Source organism: Phoenix dactylifera, chromosome 12, assembly GCF_051530095.1.
Source record: "Phoenix dactylifera cultivar Ajwa chromosome 12, Ajwa_hap1_PhDact_Kaust_v1.1, whole genome shotgun sequence".
NCBI classification, from domain to species: domain Eukaryota; kingdom Viridiplantae; phylum Streptophyta; class Magnoliopsida; order Arecales; family Arecaceae; genus Phoenix; species Phoenix dactylifera.
The window spans coordinates 28,599,744-28,610,723 of NC_143201.1; the positions used below are offsets into that span (position 1 = coordinate 28,599,744).

Sequence of the window (10,980 nt, forward strand, 5' to 3'; positions counted from 1 at the left end):
TATTAGTTAATCAATCCCCTCACTTAACACCCTTACGATCATGAAAAGAAAAGCCTACCTTCCAATCCTAACTACTTCTCATGTCATAGGATTCTTGTGCCCCCTCCCGGACGCCATTCTTAATTTCTATTAATCTTTATATTTCCTCATCAAACATGGCCATTGCACCACCATGGCACCTGACGTGGACCGGCCACCAACCCCAATGGAACCCAAATATATTTACGGCTATCTCCAATCGCCAAGCGTTTTAAATTAAATCGGGAAATAAATTAATGCATAGACCGCGGGGTTTTTGCTGTTCCCTAAAATGCTCTCCCGCCTCTGCGTCCGGATCCACCCCCCCTTGCTTCGCCTCCGCGTCGGTGGAATCCTCCGTCGCCGCCACCGGCGACAAGGGCGTAACTCTTGCGCTCCCCGGTAATTATGCACCAAAAATAAAGACTTAGCTGTTGCCCGGCGGGGCACAGCTGGGCCGCTCACCGGCTGCCACGTCTCACGGTTGGTGGGAATCACCACGCGGGATCTGATCGCCTGCTTGTGGCCAAACACCGAACTGCTGTTGGACCGACGCAGGATCGAGACGTGCCGCGCCGGAGAACTCTGAAGGGAGCTGTGGGTCCCGCCAAGACTGGAGAAGGTCGGCTCTGCGTTCCAGCTCACCGTTAAAGAGTATTCCGTTCTTTTTTTTTTTCCTGCGAACATAATTTCTCATCTAATGGGAGTTAGAGTAAAGAAAGCAAGGAGTGGTTAAATAGGGTTCTATAAAGAAAATAATTAAAAAAAAAACAGACCGGCGAGGGCCGGAACTTCCTGGGCTTTGTTCGAACGAAGAAAGAAAGCGAGCCGCAGCCTCGCTTCGCTACACCCCACCGCGAGTGCCCGTGCGAGCGACCGTCGAGGTCGATGTTTCGAATCTGCTTGGTCGAGTTGATCTTTTTGGCGTGATTCCAGGTAGGTTTTCTCTTCTATTTCTTCGAGCTGAATCTTCTTTTCTATATGTATGCTTCTCGTTCTTGTGTAGTAGGTTCGGTTCTTGATTTTTTTTTTTTGGATTTTTTCCCGATTTTGTCTCTTTTGTTGGGGGTTTTAATGGCTAAAGGTAACGACTGTAGTTATCTGGGATTCGTTTTAATTTTTTTTTTAAAATTGCATGTATGGCGTTTTAGTCTATTCTAAAGATCCGGAAGTAATGCGGCTGATTTTTGTTTTCTATTTTTGAAGTTGTCTTTTGGTATATTTTCTTGGGGTCAAGATTTAGGATTCGAGCTTAGTTTTTTTTTTTTTTTTTTTTTTTTGTGATGAGAGTCAAGAAATTAGTAATGGGTTTTAGAATTCATCCTTGTTTGAAGAAAGACTTAGTTGATAAATCTGGCGTTCATCTGCTGGAATCTCCATTACATGAGTCCAACGCAGCTCGCAGTTGAGTTAATTCCATAACTGTATATATTTTGTAGATAATTCGTGGAGTTTTTCTCAATCCGAGATTTTAATATCCGTTCTTGATCGGTGCAAAAGGGAAGGCGATTCATTCTAGTTGGAGCTGAAGCCTTTGAGGGATTGGATGTTGGGAATGATTTATTCAATTTGAGGTGAAGAAACCCTAACAAGGAGAGGATGGCACGGACGGGGAGGTTAAGAGAGCGGCTCCGGTGGAGCAAGCTCTACTCTTTCTCTTGCGTCCGTCCCTCTGGTCCATTGGACAATGAGGCTTCCTATTCTCTCCAAGGTTGCTCTCGTATTGTCTACTGCAACCAACCCCGAGTCCACCGCAAGAAACCTCTCAAGTACCCTACCAACTACATCTCGACCACCAGGTACAACGTCATCACCTTCCTTCCAAAAGCCATCTTTGAGCAGTTCCGGCGAGTCGCCAACCTGTACTTCCTCCTTGCTGCCATCCTCTCCCTCACCCCTGTCACCCCCTTCTCCGCTGTGAGCATGATTGCCCCTCTGGCTTTTGTTGTCGGGCTCAGTATGGCAAAAGAGGCATTGGAAGACTGGCGAAGGTTCATGCAGGACATGGAAGTTAATAGCCGGAAGGTCAGTATCCACAAGGGGGACGGGCGGTTTGGTTACAAGCACTGGCAGAAGATTCGGGTTGGAGATGTTGTCAAAGTTGAGAAGGACCAGTTCTTCCCTGCTGACTTGCTTTTGTTGTCATCTAGCTACGAAGATGGGATATGCTATGTTGAGACTATGAATTTGGACGGGGAGACAAATTTAAAGGTCAAGAGATGTTTGGAGGTAACTCTGCCCTTGGATGATGATGAGGCTTTCAAGGATTTTGGGGCCGTCATACGGTGCGAAGATCCAAATCCTAATCTCTACACTTTTGTGGGTAATTTTGAATACGAGCGGCAGGTCTACCCTCTTGATCCAACTCAGATTCTTCTTAGAGATTCAAAGCTTAGGAACACTAGCTATGTCTACGGAGTTGTCATTTTCACTGGTCATGACAGCAAAGTTATGCAGAACGCAACAAAATCACCATCTAAAAGAAGCAAAATTGAAAAGAAAATGGATAAGATCATTTACATACTCTTTACACTTCTTGTACTGATTTCGCTGATCAGCTCAATCGGGTTTGCAGTGAAGACCAAGTTTGGGATGCCAAAATGGTGGTACTTGCAACCGCAGAATACCACGAACTTGTATGACCCATCAAAGGCTACATTAGCTGGAATCTTCCATCTTGTTACGGCCCTTATTTTATATGGATATTTAATACCCATTTCGCTCTATGTATCAATTGAAGTTGTCAAGGTCTTGCAAGCCATGTTCATTAACCAAGACCTTCACATGTATGATGAGGAGACAGGAATTCCAGCACAAGCACGGACCTCAAATTTAAATGAGGAGCTTGGGCAAGTTGATACAATTTTATCAGATAAAACTGGCACTTTGACCTGCAATCAGATGGATTTCTTAAAGTGTTCCATTGCAGGAGTTTCATATGGTGTGGGTTCTAGTGAAGTGGAAATGGCTGCAGCAAAGCAGATGGCCTCAGAAGCTTCCAATGCTCCAGAGCAGCTTAGCAGCAGTCAGGATTTCTGGGAGGATAGTGGAGGTGGTTTTGGATCTTCAGAAATTGAATTGGAAAGTGGGATAAATTGTACAGTTGAAAAGCCACAAAAGCCTAGAATTAAGGGTTTCAGTTTTGCAGATGATCGTCTCATGCATGGTAATTGGACAAAAGAGCCCAATGCAGGTACCATTCTTCTGTTCTTCAGGATACTCGCGCTCTGTCACACGGCAATTCCTGAGCTAAATGAGGAAACTGGTGGTTTTACCTATGAAGCGGAATCGCCAGATGAAGGGGCATTTCTTGTCACAGCCAGGGAATTTGGATTTGAGTTCTGTAAGAGGACTCAATCAAGTGTATTTGTCCGGGAGAGATATTCCTCTTCTGAGAACCCTGTGGAAAGGTCATAACATAGAGCAATTTTTATTGCATTCTTGCTGCTTTTCTTTCTCTCTCTTTTAGAGTCTTCCCATCTTAACCTGTGAGTTTTTTCCTTTTTTTCCTTTAAATTTAATAGGGAGTTCAAGATTCTCAATCTATTGGAATTCAACAGCAAAAGGAAGAGAATGTCAGTAATTGTACGGGACGAGAGTGGGCAGATTAATCTTCTGTGTAAAGGTGCAGACAGGTATGATCTAATATTATTCTTATCATTGGCTGCAATACTTGTTGATCAACGCATTTGGAGTTTGGATTAGATGTTGTTTGTCCATTGATTTTCTTAAATCATCTCATATATTAATTCGTAAGTGATCAATTTTGTTTCATCTTCCATTGCCTTTATGCCTAAAGACAGTATTTGTTTCATGAACCAAGCAGCGTCATTTTTGAAAGACTGTCAAAAAATGGAAGAATGTATGAAAATGATACTAGCAAGCATCTAAATGAGTATGGAGAAGCAGGTTTGCGGACATTGGCGCTAGCATACAGGGTGCTTGAGGAATCCGAGTATTCTGCTTGGAACACTGAGTTTATTAAAGCAAAAACTACTATAGGGCCTGATAGAGAAGCCCAACTGGAGCGAGTTTCTGATATGATTGAAAGAGATTTATTTCTTGTTGGTGCTACTGCTGTGGAGGACAAATTACAGAAAGGAGTAAGCAATTGCAGCATTCTTTTACCATTGAATAGGAGCTTCTTTCAGTCTTTTGACCATTTCATCCTCCTGTACAGGTCCCACAGTGCATAGATAAATTGGCACAAGCTGGTCTTAAGATCTGGGTTCTGACAGGTGATAAGATGGAAACTGCCATCAACATAGGGTATGCCTCTCAAATCGTTCACTTTGCACTAGAAGGCTATCACGAGCATTGAAATGAATCTGCTTCCTGTTTTCTTTATTGAATATCTAGTAAAACTCCATTTGTATTGGCAGATTTGCTTGCAGTTTACTTAGGCAAGGCATGAAACAGATCTGTATATCCACAATGAACAGCGATTTGGTAACTCGGGATGCTAAAAAGGTATATCTTTCTGTCATGTATCTTCAAAAACTGTCCTTGATTTTGTTCTGTGCTGGAATTGGATTTCATGGTAGGCTTTGGTTTATGTTTGATGATCGATCAGGCTGCAAAAGAGAATATTTTGATGCAAATCACTAATGCCACCCAAATGGTCAAGCTCGAAAGGGATCCTCATGCAGCATTTGCTTTAATCATTGATGGAAAAACTTTGTCACATGCTTTGGAGGATGATATGAAGAATCAGTTCTTGAGTTTGGCAGTTGGTTGTGCTTCTGTCATATGCTGCCGGGTCTCCCCGAAGCAGAAAGCACTGGTAGTTTCCATTGTATTGGATCAGTATTGTTGTTTCTCACCTGCATGAGATGCTAAGTTACACAATTCAGTCAATCACGTTGTATTTCTTGCTTTAGGTGACTCGGTTGGTGAAAGAAGGTACAGGCAAAACTACTTTGGCAATTGGTGATGGTGCAAACGATGTTGGCATGATTCAAGAGGCTGATATTGGTGTTGGTATCAGTGGGGTGGAAGGAATGCAGGTTGGTAACAATATGCGATGGATGCTTGATATTTGAATCATACTTAAACATCTGGTATCTAGGCTTGTAACTATTTCAGAAGATGCCCAAGTCACCTGGTTGAAACAACTGTGTAGTTAATTCTTAGCAATTTGACCTTGTGCAGGCTGTAATGGCTAGCGATTTTTCCATTGCCCAGTTTCGGTTTCTAGAGCGGCTTCTTGTAGTCCATGGGCATTGGTGTTATAAGAGGATTGCCCAGATGGTACAACACATTCATTAATGTCTTGAGCACTTGCTGTAGTAAGCTGTCATGAATATTGTGTGTATTTTAATTACTGATTCTTTGGGGTGCAGATCTGTTATTTCTTCTACAAGAATATAGCCTTTGGCCTCACTCTTTTCTACTTCGAGGCATATACCGGCTTCTCCGGGCAATCGGTGTATGATGACTGGTATATGCTACTATTCAATGTCATTCTCACATCATTGCCGGTTATATCCTTGGGAGTATTTGAGCAGGATGTTTCTTCTGAAGTCTGCTTACAGGTATGCTCATTACAGTCTTTGGTTTTCCTACAAAAGCAATACTTGCAATAATTAGCTTTCAGTCATGAGGCTCCATACATTTCTGAAGTAAACAAATGCTTGTTGCCTATCACAAACTGTGCATCAATCTGTCCCCTCTTCAACATAAATAGCTGCATTCTTTTTAACATTGGGTTTGAATTTATTGCTGTGCACTTGATTATGAACTTAAATTGATTTGATAACATAAATTGAACCCTTCCCTCTGCAGTTCCCAGCATTGTACCAGCAAGGACCGAAGAACCTTTTCTTCGATTGGTATAGGATATTCGGGTGGATGGGCAATGGTCTCTACTCATCCCTCATTATATTCTTCCTGAACATCAACATTTTCTACGATCAGGCATTCCGTGCAGGGGGCCAGACTGCTGACATGGCCGCTGTTGGGACCACCATGTTCACCTGCATCATATGGGCTGTCAACATGCAGATTGCCCTAACAATGAGCCACTTCACGTGGATCCAGCACCTGTTCGTGTGGGGCAGCATTGCCACATGGTACGTCTTCCTGGTTGCCTATGGAATGTCTTCACCATTGATCTCTGGAAATGCCTATCAGATACTCCTGGAAGCCCTTGGACCAGCCCCTTTGTATTGGGTTGTAACACTTCTAGTTACTGCTTCCTGCAATATCCCCTATCTGGCCCACATCTCCTTCCAGAGGGCATTAAATCCTCTGGATCACCATGTGATCCAAGAGATCAAATACTATAAGAAGGATTTGGAGGACCAGCGTATGTGGAAGAGGGAGCGGTCGAAAGCGAGGCAAGAAACTAAGATTGGTTTTACTGCAAGGGTGGATGCCAAGATCAGGCATCTGAAGGGGAAGTTGCAGAAGAAATCATCAACATTCAGCATTCAAATGGCGTCATAACATGTCAGAGCCTATTGGTGGGTTCTTTTTCTTTCTTCCTTTTTTTTTTTTTTACTTTTCTGCCTCTAATAGTTTTTTGGCTTAGCCTTAATTCTTACCTTTTCTTTTCATCAATTCAATTTCTAAGCAATTTTCATATGGGAGGTTCAATAGTCCCCCCCCCCCCCCCCCCAATATAGAAAGCTGGCCTTTGTACAATATTTATATTTGTATTGAGTTGAAGACTTATGCAAATAGTTGAGATGTGTGCATACGTACAGTTTTGTTTCATGGCTGTTGGCTATATAGTGTGTTGTTGCTTTTTACTTCTTACTAAATCACTCTTCCTTTGTGTTAAAATTTCTTGGAGGAGCCCAAATTGGACACTGGTGTTAAATGGGTGCCCTTTTGTCACAGTAACGGCTTGCTAGTCCGTACACCTTAGCAAATTGATTGGTTAGAAGTCTTTAAAGCAAATGCCTCCAATCAACAGAGTCTTGCAACTGGATTGTGATCTGGGCTTGAGCTCAGGTGCTTGATACATCTCTTCTGTTGAGAGGGGACCATGGAATCAAGTCCTATCTAGGCCTCTAACTGTGATGCTGCTGGAGGCTTTCCCAATGTGATGCACACTGCATGGCCGTCATAGAGCTAATTGATCGGACTTGGTGCTTGGTTCCATGCCAAGGGACCTTTAGATGTAGCATGTACAGAAGGAAATATTGGAACGTCATCCAGCAGTTATCAGGATACACACATATTGTAATGTGAGTCAACAGTGGTCAGGAATATAATGACTCTGACCGCAATTGGATAGTAAGTTGAAGTTGAAAGTTTACTTACCAGTGGTTTTAGCAATGCTGACAGAGGTAATCCAGCTATGTAGTGGTGAGAGAAATAAGAACCTGATCCATACAGAGTTATGTTGGCCTTCTTTAGAGGTTCATTTTTAGGTTAGTCACTTGAGGACAATGGTCCTGGTCACCATCAGAGGATAGCTGGTGGCAGACGTAATCTACTGGAAGGGAGGAAAAAAAGTGACAAGATTGGGAGCACCAATGGATCTTTCCTATGGAATTTGCTTATTTGTATTATAGAGTTTGATCATCATAATTTTGCTTTCCATTCAAGGCCCATTCAGCTTATATTGCTGTGATGGAGTCGAATGTACTATCATTGCCGAGCTAATGTCCGCGATGTTCTGTTATCGCAATCTGTTAGCATGCATGCCCCTCACTCATAGACTCTATCCCCCTTCTCCAGTAGTTCTTGGGAGCTGTCCTCATATATATTTGTTGTTTTACCCCACTAGCCCTCCCCCCCCCCCCCCCCCCCCCCCCCTGGCTGTTTTAGTGAGGATCACACACTTAGACATTGACTAAACAGAATGTGGAACAGCATGGATTTAAGAAACCTATGTGTTTCTGTTGCCACTTATTTTATGGTTCGGTTCACTTTCAGAAATTTTTTTATGCTATTTCTTTTATTGTATCTGCCCAAAGAGGTTGTCTGTTATGTGTATGGAAGGATTCTCGTTTCTTGATGGGAGCATCAACTATACATTAGTAGGGCATTGGAATTTTTTATAGTTCTATATATGTTGAAGAATATTGATGGGTAGAGGAATCTTTGTGGTTATAAATCTTTCATCTGTTCCATGTAATTCTTCAAGTAGAATGATAGGAAGGTATTTGTTCCATATATTTAAACAGACCTTGCATGCATGATTACAATGCATGGTCACCTGGCTATATAAGCAATGATAGTTTATATCTTGTGTTTGGAACTTTGTATTAGTAGACACAAATATTCTTTTGACCTCTTTCTTTCTTTCTTTCTTTCTGAATCTGGTGTACGTCGTATTGAGAAGATAATGATTTCATCTGTGTGTTTTGATAAAATAATAATTACTGTTTCCAGAATATGAAAACATCTCTCAGCATGCTTTGCTATTGCAAAAAAAATACTAGCACCAGTTGGAACTTGAAGGACATTTAATATAAGATGCTGATTCTTATCATGAACTTTTAACTTTGTGAACTGATAGGATGTATCTCCCTGTTGCCAAAATTTTATTTAACTGCCATAGTAAGAACCCATAAATCAACTCTTGCAAAGTTCTGGTAATGACAAGTCCTGGTATGCAGAGTTTAAGCATCTGACACTTTAGACAAACACTTGACTTTTATTATGCCGTTTGCAATCAGTTAATTCTAAGGAAGATTAATTTTTTATTATTAAACATCATTCTAAAGGATAACATAATAATTGCCCGTACTGGTATCAGAGCCAAACGAAGAAGGATGGATGGCAGAGTGATAGATAGCATTCTGATGCTTAGTTGGGGAAATGTCATAGTCATGAGATGGGTCTGATATGTTATACGTAATTCTGACATAGATGACTCAGCGAATCTTGAAATTTCAGTCCTTTGAGCTTGTTGCACCAATTGGCACCAAACCTTCTTGCTGCGTTTGCATGAAAGAAATGCAGGTATTGCAAGGCAAACATTGATTTCATTTGTTTGGAGATAGATTGTTTACCTTTTGCAAGTTGGTCAACTTCAGTGCCTTGACCTCTTGGTGATGTTATCTTTGCATACCGAGCAATCAGTATATATTTGATTTTAACGGTATTCGACGTTAATGGTAAATGGACTTCCACTCACATGTATGGGCAAGCGTTGCTAATTCTGATCCCTTGTTGTTGGACCACCATAGATGTTGTTTCCACTCCATTCTTTGTATTCTCACTGATATTGGCAAGGAATTCACTGGAGGCATCTTATTATTATTTTGGGTTGCCTTTTCCATTTCAATGCCATCTAAATGATCCTTTCCCCATGTTTTTCAACTTTGTATCATGTCACTATACCATAGAAAAATGTAGCCTCTTTTTTCCTCAAGACTTACTGTGCTAAGATCAATAGAGATAATTGTGAGATCCAACCATTAAAACATTCATTACATGGCATAGATGGGATGTCTACCAGATCAAATGTTCAAAACTTGCACATCTGAAAGGAACCTGCTAGCTTCTACAAGGTGTAGCTGTATGCATGAATATCTGATTTCAGTGGTCTTCAATTTTTCTCTGCTGAAATCAAATATTTAAGGGGTCTAAAAGTGGTTGAAATCTATAATTAATTGTGCGACAAATTTATTCTGGTTTTTGGGTGTTTTTAGCTGTATTAGGAGTTCTTTACTTAGATGCTGGTGAAGATTAGTTGTTGGCATCGGTTTGGATAATCTAGCATGTGAACAGGTAAGTTTTAATATCGAGATGCTGAATTTGTTGGGTTGTTTTCCTCTATTTTGCTTCCCCTATTTTTATTTCTCTTATTTCTCTTCATATCTTCTTCTGCCTTAAGATTGTCCATGCCCTCCAGGTTCACCCACAGCATCAGCACCTAATAGTATAAAGGCCTCGATCTCTAAGATCTTTTCCTTTATAGTTGTATTTTGTGGTTGTTTAAGCTTGGGATACCAAGTTCTGCACCTGGACAAAGAATATTGCCACTCAGAAACATAGTCCTGGCCGTCAACTCCAACCACCGATTACACCATGCACAACTATTGTTGTTTGGATTTCTTGATATTGACATTAGACAGGGATAATTATTGGGTTTTATTTAACATTGAACAAATTAATGATGAGTTAATCAGCACCTAAATTTTGCATATGTTCATGTTCACACCGATTCTGCTTTGTCGCTTCCCTTGATGACAATTGGGTGTAATTAAGGAACCAAAGTTTGTTCCTTGGGGTCTCCTTTTTTAAGTGTCATTCCTTGTGATCTTTGTTAAGTATCTAATTTTCTCTTTTCCTTTCTGAATGAATATTAGATAACCGATTTATTCATGCATCCTTTGGAAACCCTGCTGCCATCTTATGCAACTTAGATACTAAATCCTGCTATGGAACTTCTAAGGTATAGTTTCTCTGTATTGGTAATAGAAATAGCCTATTTGGAAGGATAAACACAAGTTGTAAGGTTTTTATTGTTGACTAGGAAGTATGTATCTAATGATCCCCCAATGAGGTACCTGCAGATTTTATTGCATTGATTGGAACAAATGGTCTCAGCTTCAACCTAGCTGCGATATCCTCCACATGCTAGTTCTTCTTTCTCAACAGTTATTACAATGTCAGCCTGGAAGAACCATGGTACTTGTTAAGATATAATAACTCTGGAGTTTCAGACTAGTCTGCAGCAAATTAGTTTTTGCACGATTCAGAAATCTACAGGTGGCCAAACCATTCAAGCTTGTGATCTAAAACTATATAATTTCTATAAAATTTATAGTTATGTGATCGACTAAAGCTGACTGCTTATAGCTCTAAAATTCTGTATGGAGTCTACCTTTCAGGGAATGTTATGCTTGTCACCACTTGAAAATTATAACAAAATATAGAGTGCATGAAAAAAAATTATGGGTTGTCAGAAATATCTTGTATATTAAGGTTGTAATTCCTCTGCTTCTCTGTAACTCTTTTGACTGATTTGAGTAAAGTTGGCTGTTTATTCCTCTGAAA

The 10,980-nt window shown here is 40.8% G+C and overlaps 1 protein-coding gene across 7 annotated transcripts; it reads left to right on the forward strand.

Moving 5' to 3' along the window:
* Positions 1 to 247: 247 nt before the first annotated feature.
* Positions 248 to 10,980, forward strand: LOC103709566 (putative phospholipid-transporting ATPase 4). Of its 7 annotated transcripts, none has more exons than XM_088707985.2 (12): positions 280 to 954; positions 1,458 to 3,428; positions 3,543 to 3,653; positions 3,845 to 4,121; positions 4,199 to 4,287; positions 4,401 to 4,488; positions 4,592 to 4,801; positions 4,899 to 5,024; positions 5,170 to 5,268; positions 5,361 to 5,552; positions 5,803 to 6,482; positions 10,497 to 10,980. In XM_088707985.2, exons 2-11 carry the CDS (start codon positions 1,618 to 1,620, stop codon positions 6,463 to 6,465), a joined length of 3,666 nt encoding a protein of 1,221 aa, XP_088564111.2. In that variant the 5' UTR covers positions 280 to 954; positions 1,458 to 1,617; the 3' UTR covers positions 6,466 to 6,482; positions 10,497 to 10,980. The 7 variants fall into 7 exon arrangements, with proteins under 7 accessions (XP_088564110.2, XP_088564112.2, XP_088564111.2 ...); XM_089926459.1 differs by having other exon boundaries at positions 698 to 954; positions 3,818 to 4,121; XM_088707987.2 differs by having other exon boundaries at positions 698 to 954; positions 1,519 to 3,428.

Excerpts from the sequence above, each read along its gene's own strand:
- LOC103709566 (XM_089926459.1), top strand. The coding sequence starts at position 1,618 with ATGGCACGGACGGGGAGGTTAAGAGAGCGGCTCCGGTGGAGCAAGCTC. Across the intron at positions 4,489-4,591 it reads TAACTCGGGATGCTAAAAAG|GCTGCAAAAGAGAATATTTT; the intron begins GTATATCTTTCT and ends ATGATCGATCAG. Across the intron at positions 5,269-5,360 it reads ATAAGAGGATTGCCCAGATG|ATCTGTTATTTCTTCTACAA; the intron begins GTACAACACATT and ends TTTGGGGTGCAG.